Source organism: Oncorhynchus keta, chromosome 4 (assembly GCF_023373465.1).
Source record: "Oncorhynchus keta strain PuntledgeMale-10-30-2019 chromosome 4, Oket_V2, whole genome shotgun sequence".
Taxonomy (NCBI): Eukaryota; Metazoa; Chordata; class Actinopteri; order Salmoniformes; family Salmonidae; genus Oncorhynchus; species Oncorhynchus keta.
In genome coordinates this window covers 34,028,014-34,053,752 of record NC_068424.1, presented here as the reverse complement: position 1 = coordinate 34,053,752, position 25,739 = coordinate 34,028,014, and the positions used below count along the sequence as shown (strand labels likewise).

General features: G+C 42.0%; 2 protein-coding genes across 3 annotated transcripts in view; both read left to right on the top strand.

Annotated features, from left to right (window-relative positions):
- The first annotated feature begins 987 nt into the window (after nt 1–987).
- ncapg2 (non-SMC condensin II complex, subunit G2) lies at nt 988–22,836 on the top strand. 2 transcript variants are annotated; one of them, XM_052506443.1, is made up of 27 exons: nt 988–1,102; nt 1,320–1,435; nt 1,905–2,096; nt 2,536–2,650; nt 2,782–2,939; nt 4,057–4,191; nt 4,453–4,547; nt 5,229–5,385; nt 5,892–5,984; nt 6,087–6,212; nt 6,507–6,686; nt 7,678–7,830; nt 9,531–9,753; nt 10,016–10,110; nt 10,581–10,754; nt 10,989–11,059; nt 11,195–11,348; nt 12,586–12,750; nt 12,836–12,952; nt 17,419–17,559; nt 20,096–20,195; nt 20,383–20,570; nt 21,175–21,318; nt 21,460–21,563; nt 21,801–21,901; nt 22,151–22,253; nt 22,509–22,836. In XM_052506443.1, the coding sequence occupies exons 2-27, from the start codon at nt 1,358–1,360 to the stop codon at nt 22,564–22,566; spliced, it is 3,420 nt and encodes a 1,139-aa protein (XP_052362403.1). In that variant the 5' UTR covers nt 988–1,102; nt 1,320–1,357; the 3' UTR covers nt 22,567–22,836. The 2 variants fall into 2 exon arrangements, with proteins under 2 accessions (XP_052362403.1, XP_052362409.1); XM_052506449.1 differs by lacking the exon at nt 988–1,102 and adding an exon at nt 1,103–1,132.
- Nucleotides 22,837–23,570: 734 nt separating this feature from the next.
- Nucleotides 23,571–25,739, top strand: part of ptprn2 (protein tyrosine phosphatase receptor type N2) — a 256,439-nt gene continuing 254,270 nt past the window's right edge. Inside the window, exon 1 of the mRNA XM_052506465.1 lies at nt 23,571–23,855. Within this exon, the coding sequence (XP_052362425.1) occupies nt 23,777–23,855 (79 nt within the window). The 5' untranslated portion in view covers nt 23,571–23,776. The remainder of the gene's footprint in view (nt 23,856–25,739) is intronic.

Genomic DNA, 25,739 nt, shown 5'->3' with positions numbered 1-25,739 from the left:
GATGAAAACCTGCTCCAGAGCGCTAAGGACCTCAGACTGGGGTGAAAGTTCACCTTCCATCAGGACAACGACACTAAGCACACAGCCAAGACAACGCAGCAGTGACTTCGAGACAAGACTCTGAATGTCTTTGAGTGGCCCAGCCAGAGCCCGGACTCGAACCTGATCGTCTCTGGAGAGATCTGAAAATAATGTGCAGCGACCCTCCCCATCCAACCTGACAGAGGTTGAGAGGATCTGCTGAGAAGAATGAGAGAAACTCCCCAAATACAGGCGTGCCAAACTTATAGCGTCATACCCAACCGGTGTCCCCACACATTGACTCTACCTGCTGTTAATTGCCTCGCTATTGTTATTTTACTGCTGCTCTTTAATTATTTGTTGGTTAAGGGCTTTTAAGTAAGCATTTCACTGTAAGGTCTACAGCTGTTGTATTTGGTGTATGTGACAAATACAATTTGATTTGACTTCATGCCGTAATCGCTGCCAAAGGTGCTTCAACAAAGTACTTAGTAAAGGGTCTGAATACTTATGTAAATGTTATATTTACATGTTTTTATGTTTATAAATGTACAAACATTATGGGGTATTGGGTGTAGATTGGTGAGGGGAAAAAAACTATTTAATACATATTATAACAAGGCTGTAATGTAACAAAATGTGGAAAAAGGGAGGGGTCTGAATACTTTCCTGAGTGCACTGTAGCTGCTAGTCCTTGTTTTGATGTACGTAAGAGCCATCTAGTGGTTCAGGCACAACTTTAGTTGATATTTTAATTCAGGATTATTTACTTTCCAGTTACTTTACATTAATAGCGTTTAAAATGAACTGATACAAATTTGAGAGACCCTACACGCTGTGTGTGTTTACATATTACTTTAAGTTAAAACCACATTTTTAAGAAACTACAATTAATAGCCAACATTTGAAGGGAAAACATGTATTTACAATTTACTGAAAATACAATAAGTGGCTTGCTCTACAAAATGCTGCAAAAACAAATTACAGTAGATTGCGTGCGTGAAAGAATTAACGTAATGACGTTGTACAGACGTGGCTCTGGATCTTAAATCTAAATTTGCGCGGGGAAGCAGTTGGGTGGGTAAGTGTGTGGCGAGCTAAATCATAATAAGTAATCGTTTATGATTTATAAGAATAACGACACATAACATTGATATGTATTTAACATTACATTCGCTTAGTGGTATATAATGGTCTGATGAACTTTATGTCATATTTCAGTCTATAAATCTTAAACACGAATCTAGCTAGCTAGCTAACTTGGCTATGTTATTGTTGCTTCTATCCCAATCCTTCAGAGATTTGACTGTTTATTTCACGGCACTGGCTAAACGAAATGTCTAAGCGAGAGGCATTTTTAAACTCGGTCTGCAAAGACAATGTGGGGGAATTTCTGAATTTCACTAAACTCCATGTAAGTAACTTTACACTTCGCTAACGTTAGCTAGTTTCTTCTGTCAGTTTGTATTGCTGGGGTGTATTCATTAAATGAGAGTTTCTTTTGGACAAATTCAGTTAGGTCCCTTTCGTTCCATTTACACGGTTTGCTTCTCTTTGGTTCTGAAATTGTAAACTGATTCCTTTAAAGATGTAATGAATGCACACATTGTTCGCTTTTAGCAAGTAAATTATGCTCCACCAAGTGAGCTAACTAACTGTTTATTTACATTTCTGATGAGTGACATGAGCTAGCTATATATCTACATTTAGATGGTATAGCTAAAACCAATTGTCATGTTTGTCAACCTTCAAAAATAAATCTTATAGGACCAATACTCATGAATCTTAAAATGAGTATTTTCTACAACACTGATGTGTTGTTCGTGTATATATCTGAGAGCCTTGCCTCTGACCCCATATTGTTGCTTGAAATGTTACCGCAGAAGGACACGACTGAGCCCTTTGACTTGGAAGAGGTCCTGCAGGAGTTGCCAAAGGCCCAGAGGGAGGCACTGTGGGCCAGACTAGTCACCCTGCTTTGTGACCAACTGGCGGCCTTTCCACCAGAGCACTGGGATGCTGGCATAGAGGACGACAATGACATGGACATGGAGATGGAGGTGTCCCCAGACCTGGTGAGTACTTGTTAGTTATGTCACTTAAAGTTTCTACAATACTAGTATCGTGTTCAAGGAAACAAAGCATGAAGCGGGTTTAATTTGAGTGATTACAGTCCTAATTGTTGGAAACGAACCACATTATGTTGTCACTCAGAGTAACATTTGTTTATTTTACATGCTATATCACACAATATTTTACTTAAAGCAGGTTCAACCAAAGAGCTTTGTCTGCATCTGGGTTTCTTTTTTTTGCCATGGAAAATTGGGTATTATAGTATTGTGATACTGGCATAGTGACAACTCTTCATCCTGGCCACTCTTCTATATTGTTCCTAACTGGACATGACAAGAGAGATGGTTTTATTCTTGCTCTGACTTCATCTCCTACATCTAATGTAAGTGTTGTGTACTATTCCTTGATTGAGAGGTGTTAATCTTTACCGTTCTTGTTCAGACGCACACCATATCTGTTCTTGAGGGAGTGACTCTCGTGGTCACTGCTTCGGTTGAAGTCATTGAGGATGGTGACACTTACAACTCTCTCTTAGAGTGCGCCAACATATTAAATGGTGAGTGCCTTAGTTTTATTGAATATTAACCCTGTATCCTTGATTTTTATTTAACTTCTGTAGTGCTTTTCATAGCCAGTTAAAATAAAATAAAAACTCTACTCCCCTGTCTCTCTGTCAAACAACTCCAGGTGTCTTGCCCTACCTTCCTGCCTCTGAGATGCCTCTGCGGCAGGCTGTCCACGGTCTGTGTGAGGCCTGGTGGAAGAAAGGCCTCCTGGGGAAAGAAGAGCTGGGCCGCACATCCTTCCTCGTATGCCTGGAGAAGACTCTCATACTGAAGAAACCAGTACGTGCCCTTTAGCACCAACATAGCCTGTCGTTGCTTTTCTATTTTGCTCTCTGTCGGTCTTGCTTTCTCTCTAGCAGGCTTCGTAGGATTGCTTAAATATATATCACAGTTATTTTGGTGGAAAATACAGAATGATAGGCTACATGTTTCATGTTTACTTCATTTTTGGGGGGCTTTTGTTCACCCCCATATCTAATTGTCTTTCCTCCTCTGTTTTTTTGTCAAGCCCCATAAATCCCTAATCATCTTCATCAGGAGTCAAAAAGTGAATGACTTGAATTAAATCTGTTTTATGTCCACTCCGTGGTCTCGACAACAGACGAGCGCTTTCTAATCACCTGGCACTAATCACCTGGCACTCTCATTCAGTGCTCATCTGAAGAATTTAATTTGAGAGTATGTACTTTATCTGATTTCTATCTCAGAACTGAAGTCTTCAACTCTAGTGTATCTGAGAGAGGTGGATATTTTCAGTGGAGTGATATACGATGATGGTCTGGAGGGGGGTTCATGAAAATAGTGAATTTTGTGCCCCATTTGATATTTTGTCTAATTTCTAGGAAGTTTAACTCTCAACCCCAAAATCTCACCATTGTAAAGCCCTAGTTTTGTTTTGTTGCTTTGACAAGTCATTTCTGGAGATGATTATTTATTTAATGTGATTAGTGATTCATTTCACGTCTGTCCTTCATTTTAAGGTCAACCCTGTTACGCGAACTGAACTCTCATTTGAATATGGTAAAACTATTCATTAAAAAAAAATCTAAAGAAACATTGAGCATCTAATAGTCAAATCATAGTGTAAAAAAGGGTGAGCTGGTCGAGCATAACACGCCAACCCTGTTACCCATAAATAAATAGACAGGCTAGAACTGTTTGAACATCTTAACTTTGTTGTGAAGCATTTAATTGCCACTTCTCAAAAAGGCACCGAATTGGTGGAACGAACCATCCGCATTTTGGGCTGTTCTCCGAAGTGTCTCTCTCTGAGTATCTGGGGGGAAATAATTATCTCTGTATTAACCGTTGGTCTAATCTTGTCACATTTTGTCTTGTGTGGCGTCGACCAGTTTTGTATTTGGGGTTGCTGAATGTTGCCGCTGCGTGTTCTCAGATGACTGAGATCCAAAGGCTGTGGGGTTTCCATGAGGTGCTGCTGACTGTGGATTTTCAATCGGAGGACAACAAGGAGCTGATCGATCTGCTGCTGCAGTGCTTCCTCAGTGTCAATCACATCAGAAATGAAGATGTAAGCTTGTGTGTCAGAATGGGGTTTCGTGTATATATAAACAAATGTATTCAATACTTTATCTGTGCCTGTTTGAGCTTGCCTGGCTTAATATAACAATAGAAAAGACTTGCAACCCCTGCACATCTGGTACTCCAGACAGGCTCAAGCAAACGCTCTGTTTTTCAATCGATTTTTAAGTATTTGAAACCCAGGTCTTGTGTGTGTGTGTTCTACAGTATCATGCTCGCATTGTTCTGACAACATGACTTTCTTGGGCAGGGAAAGCGTCTGATGGTGTTTCTCTTTAGCTGGAATGTCAACTTCATCCGGATGATCCATGGAACCATCAAAAACCAGCTGCCCTACTTTGCAAAGTAAGTGTTTGCGTTTCTAGTTTGGCCTTGTTAGAATGTCTGCCAGATTGGGAGGTTGAAGGTTCCATCCCCGGTCGAGTCATACCAAAGACTCTTACAAAATGGGACCCGGTGCTTCTGCTTGGCACTCCGCATGCAGGGTTCCCCCAAAAGGTGGCCAGCGAGTGATTTTATTTGGCCTTCCAAGCTTTCTGAGCAAAAACATTATAATTATTTTTTGAGTTGGACATTAAGGACTGTAAAATTACCAGGGTATCAGCTAAAAGTGATTAAAATGTAGTAAATCTGTTCCCAAGTATTCCCACACACAAATATAGAGGCATATATGAATGTATCCCAATGTAATCGAGGTTTGAAATTATTCTGTTTTTGTCAAATAGTGTATCTGTTTGGGCTTCTCGCGGTCACTTTAGAGTACAAATAATATATAGCTTTGTTCGGCCCGCGGCTGAATGTAATTGGGGACCCCTGATTTGGAGTGGGGCCCTGTCGCATACTAGCGTCCTGTCCAGGGGGTGTAGTTGCACCTCCCGCTGCGTAAATGGGACATGGTCTGTTGTGGCTCGGTCAAGGCTTTCTTATTCTACGGTGGCTGTCGGGAGGCAGTGGTTTTCTATTATTTAATTCATGATGATATACCCGTTATTTTTCTTTTACTCCTTGGTTGAACTCTTTTCCCAGTTCCCTCACTGACCACATAGCTGAGATCTACTGCCGGGCCTGGAAGAAGGCCTCTGGGTTCTGTCTGGAGCAGATAGAGAGCACCTGCATCCAGGACTTCATGCAGTACGCTGTGCTCCTGCACAGGTCTTCGCCCGTCCATGCCAAAGTCAGACAGGTGGGCGTGCATGTTTGACCCTGTGCATTTCCCAAATGGCACCCTATTCCCTCTATAGGGCACTACTTTTGACCAGGGCCCATACTAGTGCACCATATAGGGAATAGGGTACCACTTGGGACGTGAACAGAGTAATACTTCAATAGCACACTTTACTTGTAAAAAAAATAAATAAAAAAAATGTATATATATTCTCTTCTTTCATATCAAGACTGCTAAGACTTTAGCATAATATAATAATTATATGCCATTTAGCAGACGCTTTTATCCAAAGCAACTTAGTCATGCGTGCATACATTTTTTATTTTGACGAATCGGAGGTCTGGGGAATTGAACCACCCTGTCCTGGTGTCGCAATACCAATGCTCTACCAACTGAGCTACAAAGGACCAGATCATATCAGCAAACCTCTGGCTGGCTTACTTTGCCACAAAGTTGACATATTCTTAGCAATTGTTGACTTGTGTTTTATGTGTGTGACTGACTGAACTCTCCCTTCTCTCTAGATACTGAGCTACTTTCACAAACTGAAGGGCCGCCACAGGTTGGATGAGATGCTCTACAGACTCTACAAGCCCATTCTCTGGAGAGCGCTAAGTGTACTGTCAAAAGTCCCCTTCACACACACTCTCTTTATTTCTGGATAGTGCCCCCCCCCCCTTAGATGAACTAATGAAGAAATCGTCTCGCTATCATTGTAGGCTGCCAACTCTGAGGTCCGGGCCAATGCCACTCTGCTATTCACCGAGGCCTTCCCTATCCACGACCCCAGCCAGAGCAGTGAGAAGATGGACGAGACCATTCAGAAACAACTGGACACGCTCGTCGTAAGTCAATGTATTATGACATTGAATTTCCAAGTGGTCGTTTTAATGTATTTGAAACTCCAAAAACAAAAATGCCACAAGTTGAGCGAGTACGACAGTTTGGTATTACGAAACATTCCCAAATCAGTATAGAATGTTTCCATGTGTAGATTAAAGGGTCAAATAGTTCAAGTGTAGTGAGCCTTTTTTAAAATCAGAATTGTGTACAGTGTATTCCTGTTTATTCCTTGCGTCTCATCAATCTTCTGAAGCTCTCTCCTGTCTGTTCCTGTGTGTCTGTCCGTAATATGTCAGAGCCTGCTGGAGGACCCTCAGCCCCTGGTGCGCTCCACAGCCACCCTGGGGGTCTGTAAGATCCTGGCCAAGTGCTGGGAGGTCATCCCCCCCACCGTCATCACCGACTTCCTCAAGAAGCTGGTGGTAGAGCTGGCCAATGATACCAGCTCCCCTGATGTCCGCTGCTCCGTCTTCAAGGTGGGTGACCCCAGTATTGAATACTATAGAACACTATATAGTAGAACATGACTGGCCCATAAGGCTCTAGTCAAAAGCAGTGCACTATATAGGGAATAGGGTGCCATTTGGGATGCAGGCCCTACAGTGCATACGGGAAGAGTATTCCGACCCCTTCACTTTTCCACATTTTGATACGTTGGAGCCTTATTCTAAAATGGATTAAATAAAAGATAAGGCACATGACAGCCCGCTTGGAATTTGCCAAAAAGCACCTAAAGGACTCTCAGACCAACAAGATTCTATGGTCTGATGAAATCAAGATTGAACTCTTTGGCCTGAATGCCAAGCGTCATGTCTGGAGGAAACCAGGCACTGCTCATCACCTAGCCAATACCATCCCTACGGTGAAGCATGGTAGTGGCAGCATCATGCTGTGAGGATGTTTTTCAGCGGCAGGGACTGGGAGACTAGTCAGAATCGAGGGAAAGATGAACGGCACAAAGTACAGAGATCCTTGATGAAAACCTGCTCAGGACCTCAAACTGGGGCTACGGTTCACCTTCCAACAGGACAACAATCCTAAGCACACAGCCAAGAAAACGCATGAGTGGCTTCGAGACAAGTCTCTGAATGTCTCTGAAGTCCAGGCCCAGCCAGAGCCCGGACTTGAACCCAAACATCTCTGGAGAGACCTGAAAATAGCTGTGCAGAAATGCAAGAATGGGATAAACTCTTCAAATACAGGTGTGCCAAGCTTGTGGTGTCATACCCAAGAAGACTTGAGGCTGTAATCTCTACCAACAAAGTACTGAGTGTAGGGTCTGAAATGTCTAAACCAGTTGTTGATTTCACATTATGGGGAATGTGTGTATATTGAGGGGAGTAAAACAATTGTATCTATTTTAGAATAAGGCTGTGATGTGGAAAAAGTGAAGTGGTCTGAATACTTTCTGAATGCACTGCAACGGTGAACTCTGACCCCCCCATCATTGTTAAATCTTCTCTCCAGTGTTTGACCATCGTACTGGACAATGGCTACAGCCACCCATTGCTTGAGCAGCTTCTGCCAGCTCTGAAGAACAGCCTCCATGACACCTCGGAGAAAGTACGCGTGGCCTTCCTCGACATGCTGCTAAAGATTAAAGCGGTGCGGGCCGCCAAGGTAAGACACAGCTTGTGGTTGTTCGCATTGTACAGGCCGTGCATAGGTACATATTCCGTATGAACGTCTTTAGCAACGCACATGCCCCGCCCATCTGAGGATCTGTCTTTTTCAGACCTCTTTTTCCTGTGTTTGAGGGGTGCAGAATCCACTCGTCTCTTAAATCTTTCTGGGTGGATTGCTTTCATTTTACTTCTGAGACTCTATCTTGTCTTTTTTCCCCCCTTCTCCCCATTAAATGTTATGACTGTGTAAATGTTCGTAATGACCGGTCAAACACCCCGGTAAATGGCTGAAATGGGCACAATGTCTTTCAATTGAATCTATAAGAATGCTGAAGCTTAATCTGGGACTTAACGCACTGTCCTGACACTTGCGTCCCAAGAAAGAGGAGGAAGATCACTTCTTTCTTTTTTTTTAATGATGGGTGTGCATGTTTTGTGGAACTGAAAGAAAGTCATTTTTAATACAGTTGAAATGTTTACCAATTTAGATGCGTTGAAATGAAAGAAACCAAAATGAGCCACCTGGATTATGGGGATGTTGTGTCTGATCTTGCAAACGATGTAAAGTGTGCTAGGTGTAATCTAGAACCAAGTGTGTTGATCTGTATTCTGAGCGTATCCTGCAATTGACACGCTTGTTGAATTATGCAAGAAAACGTGAGAACAGTCATTAATGAGGCATAGACCACGCAGATGAGTGCAGGTAGGATAGACAATTTTGTTGGTTGTAAGCCCGGTTCCTCCCCTTTTATGTGAATTGTTTCATGTCTGCAAATATACACTGTGTGTTTATGCAAATTGCGCAACATATTTTATTTTAACACTAAATATAAAAATAAAATAAAAACTGCTACAATAAGAATGTACACTGAATGTATAAAACATTAGGAACACCTTCCTAATATTGACTTGTGCCCACTTTTGCCCTCCGAACAGATTCAATTCGTTGGGGGCACGAGTTCTACAAGGGGTTGAAAGTGTTCCACAGGGATGCTGGCCCATGTTTGACTCCAATGCTTCTCACAGTTGTCAACTTGGCTGGATGCCCTTTGGGTGGTGGACCATTCTTAATACACATGGGAAACTGTTCAGGGTGGAAAAACCCAGCAGCGTTGCAGTTCTTGACACAGACCGGTGCGCCTGGCATCTACTACCTACCATACCGTGTTAAAAGGCATATTTTCTCTTGCCCGTTCAACCTCCAATGGCACACATACATAACCCATATCTCAGTTGTCTCAAGGTTTAACAATCCTTCTTTAACCTCCCCTTCATCAACACTGATTGAATTGACATCAATAAGGGATAATAGCTTTCACCTGTCATGGAAAGAGCAGGTGTTCCTAATGTTTTCTTCACTCAGTGTACTATATGAGTGTATTCTAAGAAAGAAAGAAAAGGTGACATTTGACAATAAATTGAATACCTGAATTGCCACGATAAATTCCTCAAAGCCATTCAGTATTTGTCTGTGCCTGTAAACTGTTTCATGTCCAACTTTCGCGTTTATTAGACTTGTTTGAAGCCTTTTAACAATTTTGATGGCCGTTGATATCTTCGTTGTCATTTTGTATGTGAAGGCCGTAAACCTTTTTGATACCGCCACTACCTCGGGTAATACTGCCAGACATTTACTTGTGGTGCTCTGACGTACACCCTCTGACGTACACCCCCCCCCCCCTTTCATCTGGCCAGTTCTGGAAAGTGTCCTCCATGGAACACCTGCTAGCCCGTCTGGCTGTCGACTCGCAGCCCGTCTCCAAGCGCATCGTCAACCTCCTCTTCAATTCCTTCTTCCCCGTCAACCAATCAGAGGATGTGTGGTGTGAACGCTGTGTCACTCTGATTCAGATGAACCCCAAGGCAGCCAGGAAGTTCTACCAGTACTCGCACATCTACACTGCCCCCACTAACATAGGTGAGTTTGTCCCACGTATACACGTCCCCCACCAACATACAGCAGGTGAGTTTGGCCTGCAGCTAAGTAGCGCCTGTCGGCGTATGTGGGATTTAAAGCCTTCATTGATCCTTGGAAGTTTACTTTTGTTGAAGTCATAGGTCTTTATTCCCCTGTAGATAATACATTTTTTAAAGAAATGCATATCTAGCTCGTAGCTGTTGTGAGTCATTTGAAGTTGTTAAAAATCCCCAGACTGTTTACTGTACCTCTTGTGTCCCAGTCAAGCTGATGCTGACTATCCGCAGGTGTTTGAATGCCTGCATCCAGACTGAAGACCCGAACAAGACCAACCCGACCAACAAAGAGAACGCTAGTGTAAGACTGATTTTTGGATCACTTACAAGACCAAGGAGATTCTTGTTTGTCAGTGGAATTCATGTACTATAATGATACATGTTTATCGTTCAAATTGCAGTCTGGGAATTGTACCTCCCACCCCTTCTTGAAGAAAATAAATGAACTTCTAGATGCCTCATGAGTTAAACTGTCGTACCCCATCAAAACCCCAAATACAATCTTGTTCTACTCCATTGTAAAGCACTGTCTAGCTTCAAAACAATGTTAAAACGATCATTTTGATCTTATGGAGGGTCAGTCTTTTGAATTTAAGAGTGCTTACATGACTCTAATGCAGAAAGCCAGTATGAGAGTGCGCTAAGGGTTAAGGCTTTTTATGGTTTGAGTGCGGGTACCTACTGAACTCTACATTCCTCCAGACCCACCACTTGGCCGTTTACCACCACAAGTTTCAGAGTGACAGATTTGAGTTTATTTTCAAATCTCAGGTTCTTGAGGACGTCCTTTCGGTCAAGGACACGGCGTCCATGGCCAGTCTGCTGGAGGTGGTGGTGATCCTGTGGAGGAGCATACGGAAAGCCCTGCAGCTCAACAAGGACGCCCTCAAGTACACCACTGCCAAGTTTGGCTCCGTCGTGCCCAAATATTTCAACGTCTTCCAGGTATGAGGTGGACTGGAGGTCGCGTCCCAATAGTCTCTCCTTTCTCCCAAACTGCGCACTGCTTCACTCCCATTCATGGATTTGAAAGGAAATGAGCGGTATATTGAAACTCCCTCTAGCCCATGCCTACACCAATCCAATGTTTTTAAATGTGTGGGGAGTAGTGAGAGAGATGCACCCTAGATATCCTCCACATCTTTTAAGGTGTCCTCACTTTTTTTTAATCTCTTTCAGGAGGAGCGTTGCACAGTTCCCCTCATCCAACTGGCCTCCCTCCTGCCCCCAGCTTCAGTCCCCACTTTCAGGTCAGTGGAGGTCCTGCTAACTTGTCTTTTTGTGTTTGTTTTGTTTTTGTCTCCACTTCAGACTCTTGTCTCTCACTCAATCGCTTACTCGCGCACACGTGTTAACACTGTCCCCTCCTGGTCCCTGTGTTCCAGCTGTGGGGTGCTGTCCAGGCTGAAGAGGCTAGAGGCGGGGGCCAAGGTGTCCCAGTACAGTCAGATCATCGAGTGTCTGTGTAGCTGGGGCCAGGCCGCACACGTCCTGGAGCTTATCACCGACTGGCTCACCGAGGCCTTACCCACCGCCACGGTAAGTAACACACCGAGGTTGTGTCCCAAATGGCACCCAATTCTCTATATGTTGCACAAATTCATATGTTCTCTGGTCAAAGGTTGTGCGCTATAAAGGGAATTGGGTGCTATTTGGGACACAGACACAGATGCATTGTTATGCCTCAGTGGACCCTCAGTGGCTTCTTGGGATATTTATATTTTAGGCCTAAAGTATAAATATCCAAATGAGATGTTGTCTAGGGATTCTGCCATTGAAATCCTTATTATACAAGAGACACAAAATTCAGATTCTACAGCACAACTGCAGTCATATTTTAAGTGTAAAACTAAACAATAATTCTTGCCTTCTGGGAGTGCTGTAAAGCCCAGAAGTTATGGGCAGAGTTAGAAAGCTGGCTGTCAGAAGTTTTATAATGTAAGTTTACTTTTTTTTAAATCTGTCTAGCTGCACATTTCAAGACCATGAGGGTGCAGTGAGATACCCAATGGGTTGGACAATTTTCTTTTTGTTTCTTACACTGAACAAAACCTAACACAACATGCAACATTTTTTTTAGATTTTCCAGTTCATATAAAGGAAATCAGTCAATTTAAATGAATTTGGCCCTAATCTATGGATTTTACATTACTGGGAATACAGATATGCATCTGTTGGTCACAGATATTTGCCTCCTTCGCATAGAGTTGATCAAGCTGTTTATTGTCCCACTCCTCGATGGCTGTGCGAAGTTGTTGTATGTTAGAGATGCATGATATATCGGTGAGCTTATCGGAATCGGCCGATATTAGCTAAAAATGCCGACATCGGTATCGCCCGATGTCGAGTTTAACGCCGATGTGCAAAACCGATGTCAAAGCTGACATGCATACGTATATAACGAGAGTAGATGACGTAATGACATCGCGGAAAATGCAGCGCTACACTGAACATAAGCAGAAAAATACTAAGCGCCCACTTCCAACAGCTAAACAAGTTCAAGTCGAGCAGTCATTTGAAAGAGGAAGAACATTTCAGCGAGACAGCTCAAAAGGCGAAATCCATTCACGGCAAGATAATGGGATTCATTATGCTACTTGCTATTTTATGTTTGAGCAAAAGAACACTGCATTAGCCATGGCAAAAGGCAAAGAATTGCAGGAAATTAGCTTTAAAACGGCCATATTTTCTCTCGGCTCCATGGAGAAATGTGTAGAATTGCAGGAAATTGGATGGCCATAACCCCCCCCTTCCTGCTCCCACTTGTCCTTCACAGGGCAACGGTAACACCAGTCGGAAAGTGCGCATCCAGGAGACAGTGGAGGCCAAGCCAGACCTGGGGTTAGATTACCTGGAGTACCTAGTCAGCCGCACCTCCACGCGGGACTGCATCAGGCACGGCCAGCTCAAACAGCTGCACAAAGCCCTCGGGGCCTGGAAGGTACAGTAGATATATTTTGCTTGATGTTGCTTATATGTGCTGTGATAGGCATAGGTGTGATCCTGTGTCCTGTTTGCCTCCACAGTTGGTGCTGTACTCCCATCTGAGCTCTTCTGAGGCCCAGGCCGATGTTCCCAGTGTAGAAACGGCAATGAGGGCGTTTGCCTTTCACGCACGACTCAGTGCCCATCTACACCACAAAGTGAGTTCTATCACCTACATACTTCTTTCTACCTCTGCTGCAAAACAGACCAATTCAGACTCCTCAAATCTGTGTACGGTAGTGCTTTGCACACGATAAATTGACAGAATTGTCATCAGGGTTGGTCAATTCCAATTTCATTTCAAATTCCAAATACAATTCAAGCAGGACTTGGAGAATTTACTTGGAATTGCAGCAATCTTCAAAACATTTAATTGGAATTGAATTAGAATTTAGACTGTCTGAATTTAATTGGAACTGAACATGAACCATCCTTGGAATAGAATTGGAATTGAATTTAAATTGGGGTGAAAAAAACATCCTGTGGAATGGGATTTTGAATTATGAAACTTGAATTGTATTCAAATTGTGTACGGGAGTTAATGCATTGAAATTGAATGCAAACTTTATTTTAAATCAAATAATTATATACATGTTTTCTAATAAGGAGTTGATGTGCAATATATTTCCTGTTCAGTTATTTTGGTCCAATTAAAGTGATAGTTCACCCAAATGACATTGGTTTTCTTGCCCTTAAGCAGTCAATGAACTATCCCTTCAGGATGTATTTTATACTAAGTATTGTTTACGCAATTAATATGTATTGCTTTAAAATTCTACAACTTATGCCATTAAGCAGTCACTTTTATCCAAAGCTACTTAGTCATTCATGCATACATTTTTTACGGAAGGTTGGTCCGGGGAATCTAACCCACTACTATCCTGTCATTGCAAAAACCATGCTCCACCAACTGACCTACAGAGGACTACAAAATGTTGGAAAGATACATTTTAAATGGTGTCAGGGGCTGATTTAACATATTTCCCAGCAAGCTGTTCTGCTGGTACATTTTTTTCAAATGAATTGTTTGTCTTTGTTTGTACGTTGATTGTTATTTATATTATGCAGCACAAAGCTAAATCATTGTTTTTATTTATTATATACTCTAATCTGTTAGTGGTTGGATTTATTGCACCCGTTATTGAGACTGTGGAGCCACTAAATATGGTTTATGTTGTCTTGTCAACTTTATACTCTCTACCTTGCAATCAGTCTGAATGCAAAATGTGCCGGATGAACTATTCTAAATGTTGCAAATCCACCATTTTGGTTGGATTTCAACGGGAAATAAACACCACCCTGAAGGTTATCGCTATTTGGTCAAATGGCCTGTGCAAGTCAAATATATAATTTTGCGGGGCTAGGAAGTAAACAGGCAATCAAATATGTAGCTTCTGGTATTTGAGTACACTTAGATTTGCATATGTTAGTCGCTCTGGATAAGAGCGTCTGCTAAATGACTTAAATGTAAATGTTATGTAGCCTTTGATAGAGGCTGGACATGCAAATGCATTTAGTAAGTCAATAACAAACAGTCATGGGGGGGTATTTCCAACGTGCACTCTAAAGGCACACTAGGATATACAGTGCATTCGGAAAGTATTTAGGCCCTTTTGACTTTTTCCACATTTTGTTACGTTAAAACCTTATTCTAAAATGGATTACATGTATATTTTTCTTATCAATCTACACACAATAACCCATAATAACAAAGCAAAAACAGGATTGTAGATTTTTGCAAATGTATTAAACTGATATCACATTTTACATAAGTATTCAGACCCTTTACTCTACTTTGTGGAATCACCTTTGGCAGCGATTACTGCCTCGTGTTTTCTTGGGTATGACGCTACAAGCTTGGCACACCTGTATTTGAGAGGTTTCTCCAATTCTTCTCTGTAGATCCTCTCAAGCTCTTGTCATGTTGGATGTGGAGCGTCACTGTTATTTTCAGGTCTCTCCATAGATGTTCGATTGGGCTCAAGTCCGGGCTCTGGCTGGGCCACTCAAGGACATTCAGAGACTTGTGCCGAAGCCCCTCCTGCGTTGTCTTGGCTGTGTGCTTAGGGTCGTTGTCCTATTGGAAGGTGAACCTTCGCCCCCATCTGAGGTCCTGAGGGCTCAGAAGTAGGTTTTCATCAAGGATCTCTCTGTACATTGCTCTGTTCATCTTTCCCTAGATCCTGACTAGTCTCCCAGACCTTGCCGCTGAAAAACATCCCCACAGCATGATGCTGCCACCACCATGCTTCACCGTAGGGTTCCTGAATGCTTGGCATTCAGGCCAAATTTCAATTTTGGTTTCATCAGACCAGAGAATTTAGTTTCTCATGGTCTGAGAGTCTATGTGCCTTTTGGCAAACTCCAAGCAGGCTGTCATGTGCCTTTTACTAAGGAGTGGCTTCTGTCTACCATAAAGGCCTGATTTAGTGGAGAGCTACAGAGATGGTTGTCCTTCTGGAAGGTTTTCCAATCTCCACAGAGGAACTATGGAGCTCTGTCAGAGCAACCATCGGGTTATTGGTCACCTCCCTGACCAAGGCCCTTCTCCCCCGATTGCTCAGTTTGGCCGGGCAGCCAGCTCTAGAAAGATCCTTGGTGGTTCCAAACTTCTTCCATTTAAGAATGATGGAGGCCATTGTGTTCTTTGGCACCTACAATGTTGCAGACATTTTTGGTACCCTTCCCCAGATCTGTGCCTCGACACAATCCTGTCTCTGAACTCTATGGACAATTCCTTCTACCTCATGGCTGGTTTTTTGCTCTGACCTGCACTGTCAACTGTGGGACCTCATATAGACAGGTGTGTGCCTTTGCAAATCATGTCACAACAAGTTGAATGTACCACAGGTGGACTCCAATAAAGTTGTAGAAACATCTTGAGGATGGTCAATGGAAACAGGATGCGTCTGAGCTCAATTTCGGCGCTCATAGCAAAAGGTCTGAATACTTAAGTCAATCGGGTGTTTGTTTTTAAATAATATATCTTTTTTTTTAAACGTGCTAACTTTTCTAAAAAGTTACCTTTGTCATTATGGGTATTGTGTGTAGATTAAGGTTAACAATTAATTTAATCAATTTTAGAATAAAGCTGTAATGTAACAAAATGTGGAAAAAGTCAAGGGGTCTGAATACTTTCCGAATGCACTGTAAGCAAATATTGGCTTATATCCCAAAGTGCCTGTTAGTGAACGTTGGAATTACCACACATGACTGTGTTTGCTCGTGACAGAGACATGGTTGTTGCATTCAATTCTTATCAAAACTGTAGACTTCACGAGTGAGTGCGTAAGTGAATATGTTTTCCTTCAAATGTAACCCTTTATGACATATCAAAAGGCTATACCTCAACAGATTAGTTTTTTTTTACACCGGATGTAACTAGAAATCAATAAATCAATGTGCATACAAAAACAGATCTTTTTTTTAGAATTATGTTTAAATAACTTACAATAAAGCATGCTCGGAAATATGATAATGATGGGCGTGGATTTGAGTGTCAGTGTTTTACACCAGAGAAAAAGGACACAATCACACTCTGGTTATGAACATCAATGGGTTATTTTACAACACTGAGTGTTTAATTTAACTCCTGAATGAATAAACCCCTCACTCTACCTTTCTTTAAATAGTGTTTTTCCTTTTATTAGTCGGATGCATAGCATGAAAGGTGGAGACTGCAATTGAACCCTGGTCTCCAGCCGGAAAGCACACGTTTGCTTGTTGCCCACAGGACCGTGGCTCTGGAGGATCCTCTCGTTTCTATCATTAATCTTCTTTCGAACTACAGTTTGCAACTGTAAATGTTACATAGTGGGTTTTATTTTAATATTAATGTGTAGAAAATGTATATATATTTTTTTTTTTGCTGATTTTTGTTTTATGAGAGCATGAGGTTTGTTCCTTAGAATGTGTTAAACCAATTTGGGCGAAAACTGTATGAAGTAATAATGAATAATACAGTAGGCACTACTGAGTGGAATGGAGTATTTAGCATATTTATTTAGCATTATTTCGTGCTCTTCATATTAAATAGCTTTAATTAATTGGATGTTTTACATCTTTGACGTATGTTTTAATTTGGAAAGTATCTTACGGTGTTTTATATATTTTACAAGTTACGCTAATTCCCCAAATTCCTGAACGTTTTCAGAGTTCAGCGGGTACGGGTTGTCCCATTTTAGCAATCATCCACATTGGAAGACTTTACTTCAAACGTCACGTATCTCCAGTCTAGTATCGGCCACTTTATCATAATTAACGATCAGCAAAATGTCCTCGAAGTGTTGGCTTTTGTCGGTGTGTGTAATTTGGTTTATCGTCCCAGGTCTAATGAACAGTATTTGGCATATAACTGGTATTGTGTAGCTCAGTTGGTCGAGCATGGCAATTGCGACGCCAGGGTAGTGTGTTCAATTCCTGGAACCACCCATACGTAAAAAAAAAATTTTTTTAAAAATGATGCACGCATAACTAAGTCGACTTAGAATAAAAGTGTCTGCTAAACGGCATATTATTTATTATATTATTTACTGGTCTGTGCCGTGTTTGGGCTATAACCACCTTTTACCACCTGTTATAACCACCAGGGCTTTCTGTTCTATAACCGTCTTTTTTTCCCCAGTTCTCTGAGTGCAGGGATTTCCTGGTTTCTGTGGAGAACACCGCAGCATGGGTGGCAGAGAGGGCGCTGCCCTTCCTGGTCAGTCCCAGTGAGGGAGGGGTCACTGAGCAGCAGCGGGGCCTCGCCAGGCAGGTGGTAGAGGTAAGCACAACCTGCTGGATAGGGTAGCAGGTATCAAGCACGGGATGGGGTTTACGCTGCGTTTATGTACAGTACACTTATGTGTTATTACTGTGTTCAGCGTTCCGAGGTAGCTCAGGGGGGTGTCAAACGCCATTCCTGGAGGGCTGGTTGTGTCATTTCTTTTCCATTTGTGTCCAACTAAGTCCTAGAGAAACCAGGTGAGGGGAATTCCTAACTAATCAATGACCTCAATTGAGAGTCAATCAAATGTATTTCACGATGCCTTTTTTTTTTTTTTTTTTTTTTACATCAGCAGTTGTCGGTGTTATTCTGAAAACCTTTCAGACATAAAAGAACCGCTGTGGTAAATAGTTCTGTGTATGAGAATCCGTTACAGCTTTTTTCCAATGAATTAAGTCATGGTAATGTATGAGCATCTTTATAGTTTTATGGTCAGCAGATCAATTCTTCTCCTTTTCTTAGGCTTTCATTTCTAGCTAAGGCTGCGCTCCAAATGGCACACTAATCCCTATGTAGTGCATTACTTTTGGTCAAAAGTAGTGCACTTTTAGGGAATAGGGTTCCGTTTGGGGCGCAAGCCTTAGTTGGTTATAGATTGTTATTCCACACTCTTGCCTATCAGCTCTCTGCTGTTTGCCGCCCACTCCCAGAGAGCTAGATGGACTCATTTGTTTTTTTTTAAATGGGCTTCTCTAGTTATTTCTGCCATTACTCTCTCGAGTCTGTCGCCCAAAGGCTGCTGCTGTGAGCGGATATTGAAAATAAACCCTCCTATTTATCTCGGTACTCACTTCTGCTGCTTCCACCAACTCTAGGGCACCAACACTTGAGATAGTATGGTGGCTTATGCAGTGCATTGTTCTCAGGACAAATGTGCACAAAAAATGAAATGTTTAGTGATTGAACGTTATTATTGTCCTGCGATATACAGTACCAGTCGAGTTTAGACACACCTACTCATTCCAGGGTTTTACATTTATTTGTATACATTGTAGGATAATAGTGAAGGCATCAAAACTATGAAGTAACCCGAAAAGTGTTAATCAAATCCAAATATATTTGAGATTCTTCATAGTAGCCACCCTTTGCTTTGATGACCGCTTTGCACAACCAGCTTCATTAGGTAGTCACCTGGGGGTGCATTTCAATTAACAGGTGTGCCTTGTTAATTTGTGGAATTTCTTTCCTTCTTTATGCGTTTTGGCTAATCGGTTGTGTTGTGACAAGGGAGGGATGGCAATCTTCTGTATACCCCATTTGGTAAAAGACCAAGTCCCATATTATGGCAAGAACGGCTCAAATAAGCAAAGAGAAACGACAGTCCATCATTATTTTAAGACATGAAGGTAAGTCGATCTGTACAATTTCAATAACTTTGAAAGTGCAGTTGCAAAAACCATGAAGCGCTATGACGAAACTGGCTCGCATGAGGACCACCACAGGAAAGGAAGACCCAGAGTTACCTCTGCTGCAGAGGATAAGTTCATTAATGACCAGCCTCAGAAATTGCAGCCCAAATAAATGCTTCACAGAGTTCAAGTAACAGACTCATCTCAAAATCAACTGTTCAGAGGAGACTGTGTGAATCAGGCCTTCATGTTAAAATTGGTGCAAAGAAATCATGACTAAAAGACACCAATAAGAAGAAAAGACTTGGCTTGTGCCAAGAAACACAAGCAATGGACATTAAACTGTTGGAAATCTGTCCTTTGGTATGACATTTTTGGTTCCAACCGCCATGTAGGTGAACGGATGATCTCCGCGTATGTGCTTCCCACCGTGAAGCATGGAGGAGGAGGTGTGACGGGTGCTTTGCTGGTGACACTGTCTGATTTATTTAGAATTCAAGGCACACTTAACCAGCATGGTTTGCCCTTAGTGGGACTATCATTCGTCTTTCAATAGGACAATGACCCAACACACCTCCAGGCTGTGTAAGGGCTATTTGACCAAGAAGGAGAGTGATGGAGTGCTGCATCAGATGACCTGGCCTCCACAATCACCCGACCTCAACCCAATTGAGATGGTTTGGAATGAGTTGGACCGCAGAGTGAAGGAAAAGCAGCCAACAAGTGCTCAGCATATGTGGGAACTCCAAGACTGTTGGAAAAGCATTCAAGGTGAAGCTGGTTGAGAGAATGCCAAGAGTGTGCAAAACTGTCATCAAGGTAAAGAGTGGCTACTTTGAAGAATCTCATATCAAATCTATTTAGATTTTGTAAACAAAACAACAAAAGTGGGTTACTACATGATTCCATTTGTGTTATTTAATAGTTTTGATGTCTTCACTATTATTTTACAATGTCGAAAATAGTAAAAATAAAGAAAAACCGTTTCATGAGTAAGTGTCCAAACGTTTGACTGGTATTGTAGTTTAGTTGTTTGGTCTTTCAGCATGATTACAGGTTCTTAAAAACAGTTGTCAATACAAACTCTGATTTACTATTTTAAAAAACACACATTAATGCAAGAGTTTCTGTATGTTAAAGTTTTCTGTCCCTCTTTACTCTAACATTATTGTGATGTTTGGCAGAATTTCCTCACAGTGTGCAGCGATGTGATCCGGGTGGGCCTTGGGGACGAGGAGTTCAAAGGGCAGATCCTTCACCTGTGCTCCGTCGTGCTCCTCTCTGGTAAGTATAGCTATCTACACTACACAGATACAATTTTAGAGACATGCAGAGTCAATATGAAGGAGTATGCCACTTTAGAGCCATTTTGGATCTGTAAATCAACTTTGCCATAAGGCACATTTGGAAACGTAGATTGTCGCTTGTGCACCTAGTCTAATTTCACTGTGTGTGTGTGTTGTGTTCTCAGAGAAGGGCTACCTGTGTGTTCCACTGCTGCTCTCTGTGCTGACGGAGGTGGCGGAGAACTACGTCCCCGAGAACCAGGCCCAGGACGACCAGTCCTCCATCATCCTCAGCGTGGTTACCAACATCTTCCAGAAGATCCTGGAGGTCATGGCTCGCTGCCTGAGGAAGGACCCCGAGGAGGGCCAGGAGGTGTGGAGGATGGCTGCTTCGCAAATGGCACCCTTCACTATTTATAGGGAATAGGGTTCCATTTTGGACGCATCTGAAGTCATCAGTCGCCGTATCAACAAAGGGCTTTTTATTGACTGTTTGGTTTGGTGTGTGCTGATTTGAGTGTCAATCAAAAACGCACTCTTAGGTCGTCTCTTCAATCAGATTGTTAATGGCTGTGTCTAAATAATACCTATTTGGCCGAACAACAGAAGCAGTACTGGAGTCATATGTATCAAGCTTCTCAGTGGGGTTGAGGATTAGCTCCCCCCTATCCATGTGATCGTATCCATTGTGATCTAAATATATATATATAATATATATGCCATTTAGCAGGCGCTTTTATCCAAAGCGACTTACAGTCATGTGTGCATACATTCTACGTATGGGTGGTCCTGGGGATCGAACCCACTACCCTGGCGTTACAAGCGCCATGCTCTACCAACTGAGCTACAGAAGGATATAAATGACCGAACTGCACTCCTACTCTTAGACACATGATACATCATGGCCACTGTTCAGCTCGCAAATGTGAATAGATGATTTTAAGTTTGTTTCTCTCTCTCTCCCCTGGCTGTTGTAGCTGTGGCACTCGGCTGTTCCCGTTCTAGGAGACTTCCTCCAGGTGGTTCAGGCTTGGTCGGGCTTCGACTCCAACCCCCTAAACGGGGTGTTTTCAACCATCTGTGCTGCAACCCTGGCGGCAAGCCAACACTCCCTTCAAAGGGTAAGAGCAAACTAAGATGGCTGATTCACTACAAACACTATTTTCCTACATAGAAAATATGATTCACAATGTTTACAGGTTGCGTATTAAGAACACGTACCATATTTTGTTTGCGCTGATCTTAAAACGTTTCTGTCTTAGATTACACTTCCCCAAGAGGTCACAATACCAGAGACAGTCCAGGATTTGCCTCCTCTCTCATGCATCTTGTTGGACATTCTCCTCAAATCGCCCCCTGTCACCAGGTAACTTCTCCCCAAGAGTTGCTGCTTTCTGACTACGCTGGCTTTTTTGTTGTGATTTTTATAGATTTTTCACACAAGTACTAAGTACTAAGAAACAGAACAGACAAAACAAACACGGTCAACACCACACAATGTCATATAAAGACCGTGTTAAATCAAACCCAAAAAAAGAAAGACAATGGAATAATGTACTTTTTCTTTCGTAGTTTCTGAACCGAGGTCTCTTCTCTTTTTCAGGGCCTACCTGGCAGAGATCAACATAACTGTTGACTCCGAGGTCATTGACGGTCTGACCGGATTGGCTGCAGTTCTTCACATTCTGTCAGTTGTCAGACAGAGTGAGTAAAACTGTTGCAAATAAAGACCTTTTAAAATAAGATCCTTTTATCTAGGTCCTAAACAATGTTTTGTTTTCACATTTATGATTAGTTTCTGACAGAGGAGCTACAGGTTTTTTTTTGCTGCATCAACTATTCTCGGGCCCGAGCCGGTTGTTTATGCCCAGGTTTCATTTAAACGAATCAAATGGAAGAAGTTGCGTGTCCTGTGTGGCTGCCCTGTAATGATTGTGCCCGTTTTTCTGCCAGCCGGGAAGTTTAAGGCAGATCTGAGGAGTACAGCCGTGTCCATCCAGAGGCAGCTTCAGAAACACTGCGCCGTCACGGCTGAGAACGAAGGACACATCCAGAGGTGACTAGACTAACGAACGTGGCAATGGTTGCGTCCCAAAGAGCACCCTGTTGTTCACTACTTTTGACAAGGGCCCATAGGGCTCTGCCCAATAATGTTTTGTACCATGTTTTGTGCTGCTGCCATGCTATGATGTCATAGGTCTCTCTTTATGTAGTGCTCGTAAACTGGGAATTTTGAGAGGGCGACTTACATTTTTATAGCAAAATAACAACCTAAAAGTGACATTTAAAAAAAGTTTTCTCTTTTCACCAGGGTAATCTACGAATCTGCTATCAAGACATTAAATGAGCTTCTGATGCCAAGCCATTGAGGGGACAAGAGCGAGAGAACGTCAAGAGTTTTAACATTTTTAACATATATTTAACATTTTCTAATTGTATTTGTGTTTCCAGTGTCAGCTATTTTTGTGTTCTGTTCTATATATTTTTTAAAGCTTTTCTATGTAATCATGGGTTATGCAGAATGATTTGTAACTTGTGCTTTGGATTTATGTATTGCCTTAGTAGATATAGATATGCTGCATGAACTGAACTGTGTAACATTGTTCACTGTTTAAAAATAAATAGAAATTTTTGTTTCAGCTTTGTCGTTGTGGATTCTCTGTAAAATGCCTCTAAGGAAATCAATCACCTGATCTATACCATCCATTTTAAAATTGTTATTTTATCATATGTACTATGTTTGAACAATTAATTGATGGACATTTTTGTTTGTCTTCATTTAGTTTTGCTCCACCCAACACAAACAGTTTGCGACATTCCAGACAGCCTTTAATTAACCTGAAACCCACAGGTTACCGCCCAACACCGAACCCACTGGAGGAAGTTTGTGAGTGACCTAACATGCTCCCTAGAGCGCAAAAAGTCAAGTAAGTCATGCATGTTTTTACCATGGATGTTGGCTGTCTCACGAAAACGATGTGGGCGCTTCCATGGTGAAGAAGTCAGCCCGTTCTGATTCTTGATGTGCATTTGCATTCCCCTTGCAGCTGGTGATTGAACCCTGGTCCGAGTCCCCTGTATAAATATAGATCGTGTGCTGAGTGACTGACTCTGATAGACCTAAAAAAGACTTCCCTCTATAGCCCACTTGGATTTACTGGTATTGCATATATTAGTTTTACCTCCTTGTATTGCCTACGCTAGAGTTGTTTTTATTGCATCAACTTCTGTTCAATTTCACTTTTGTCTTTTTATTTCGTGTCTGTACCATGTTCGTGGTTAGACTGGCAAATCATTGATTCATGCATGAGGTGCATGCTCAGAGACCATGCACCGGCCCCTTGCCATGCCTGTTTGACGTCAGAATTTAGGAGGGGCGCCTTCTGAAGGTTGCTGTTCGCGGTGCTGAATCCTGTCGCGACTGCAGGAGTGAAGTGGCGGACCCGAGACATTGCTCCGCAAATCGCCTACTTTAATTCGCTGTTATCTCATCCAGCGATTTTCGACCATCTTTTTATCGAGAACTGACAGTATGATGTTTTAGCAAAGGTGTGCAATGGATTCGTAAAGAGTAGCCTAATGGATTCGCCGTGTTCCATCTTCGCTGTGTTGTGTCTTTGCCAGTCTCTTTCAACTACCTTCGCTGACAGCAAATATGGTAAGTCGGGAGTCGTGGTCAATATGTGACCATTTTGTATTAAAGTATAAAAACATATATATACTTACCTGTCCAGGTGTTGCGATGCGAAAGATGGACTTTTGGGCGGGCATATGGTCCACGGAATGTATAGTTTATGGAAAAACACAAAAGTAAAATAGACCAAAAAAAGCTAGCGTTTAGGTATTCTCAGTAATACTAACCAGGGGAAATGGGAGATCAAAACAGGGCAGGCTAATTGACAGGGTTCAACTTCAGGACAGAAACTTAGTGAGTGTCCCAGGTTGACGTTAATGATTAAAACAATCAACTACGGTATAATATTCTAATATTCGTTTTAACCATGTTTTTATTAAGCTATACAGTATTTGTAGACACGTATATAATTAATTTAGAAATCCTTAAATAGATGCACCAATCCCAGATTGCCCCTTTTTAGAATGAGAACTATGTGTGGCCCATGAGTTGATTGGTGTCCTATTCTTAAAACACACTTACTACCTGATATCTACTATGTAAATTGTAAGCATTTTTTAAAATGTCATTTCTCCAGATAGAAATTTCCTTCTTGGCATGGTAGTAATCTCTAAAGGATAGCACATACACCTTCTTTGGTTGATTTTGGTCTTGGCAGGGAAGTCTGCCATTATACAGGTATTTTGATTTGGTTTAACACTGTGTGTAACATTCAGAAGCCTTTGTGGATAAATGGTCCCTTTTGTTGAGGTTGCCTTGCAGTGCAGAGAAGGTATGGTTATTACCAGGTGGCTTAGAGGTGAATGTTTCTGGTGCCCCTGTCAGAATGATAAGCAAAAGGATGCTGTCATCTCACTGATCCTGAATCAGTGTGTGTAGTGTCTGTGTGGGAGTGGTGACCTGCAGTTTCATTCTCTCTCTGAACCAGGATCTGATCATGGAGTCGGTTGCCGTATGTACGTTTGGAATGTGACAATGTATTATTATTATTTTACTTCACTCTGTTTCTTAGTAGGCCTCTCAATAGAACTTCAGGCCTATATGTCTGTCCTGTCTAATTCCCTCGGACTGTTGGTCTTTCACCTTGTCTCGATCTGTGCCAGTCTAACAACAAGTTCCCACAATGCTCTCGGTGAAACTCTAACTGGAAAAATAATTTTGTGAAATGAATAGGGAGAAGAATGGTACAGCAATCAAGAGAACTGATCAACATTTTTATTTTTGTTTTTTTAGCTTTGGAGCCACTGTTGACCGTCTGCATCCCACATGGCACCTTATGCCCTAGTGTGCACTACTTTTGATCAGAGCCCTATTGGCCCCGGTACAAAGTAGTGCATTACGGGAAAAGGGTGCCATTTGGAACTCTGTCTCTGTTAATCCTGAATGAGTCAGCCGTGTTCCCACAGAGAATTCTGACACAATCATTGGATAATCCCTCTCATTGTTCAAATTCATGCTTGTTTTTGTGTGATTTAAAAAAAAATGTTTTTTATTTTTAATTTGATTTTGTACATATTTCTGGGGTTGGCCTCCATCATCAGTGTCTGTGGACTGCCTGAGTGTTTGATACAGTTATTGTTTTTAATGAGTCCCAGTGTGCCTTGCACTGTTGCCGGGAAGCGCACTGATTGGTTTCGTAGAGCGTATACCATTCCCAGTTGGACTTGTGTTGTGTAGCTTACTGCGGATCTGAGTGGGTGTACTGTGTCATCTGTATGTGTGTAATGACACCAAATAGCACATGGGAGCTCTGGAAAAAAAGATGGTGGTAGAGAGGTGATATCTGAGCAGCTATAAATATCAGTTACTTGAAGAGCTAAACAAAGGCTTGAAGTGGAATTAATAACCACAGATTCAGGATCAGAGTATAGAGGCTGTTTGATGACAGAGCTGAGGGTGTTGTCATTT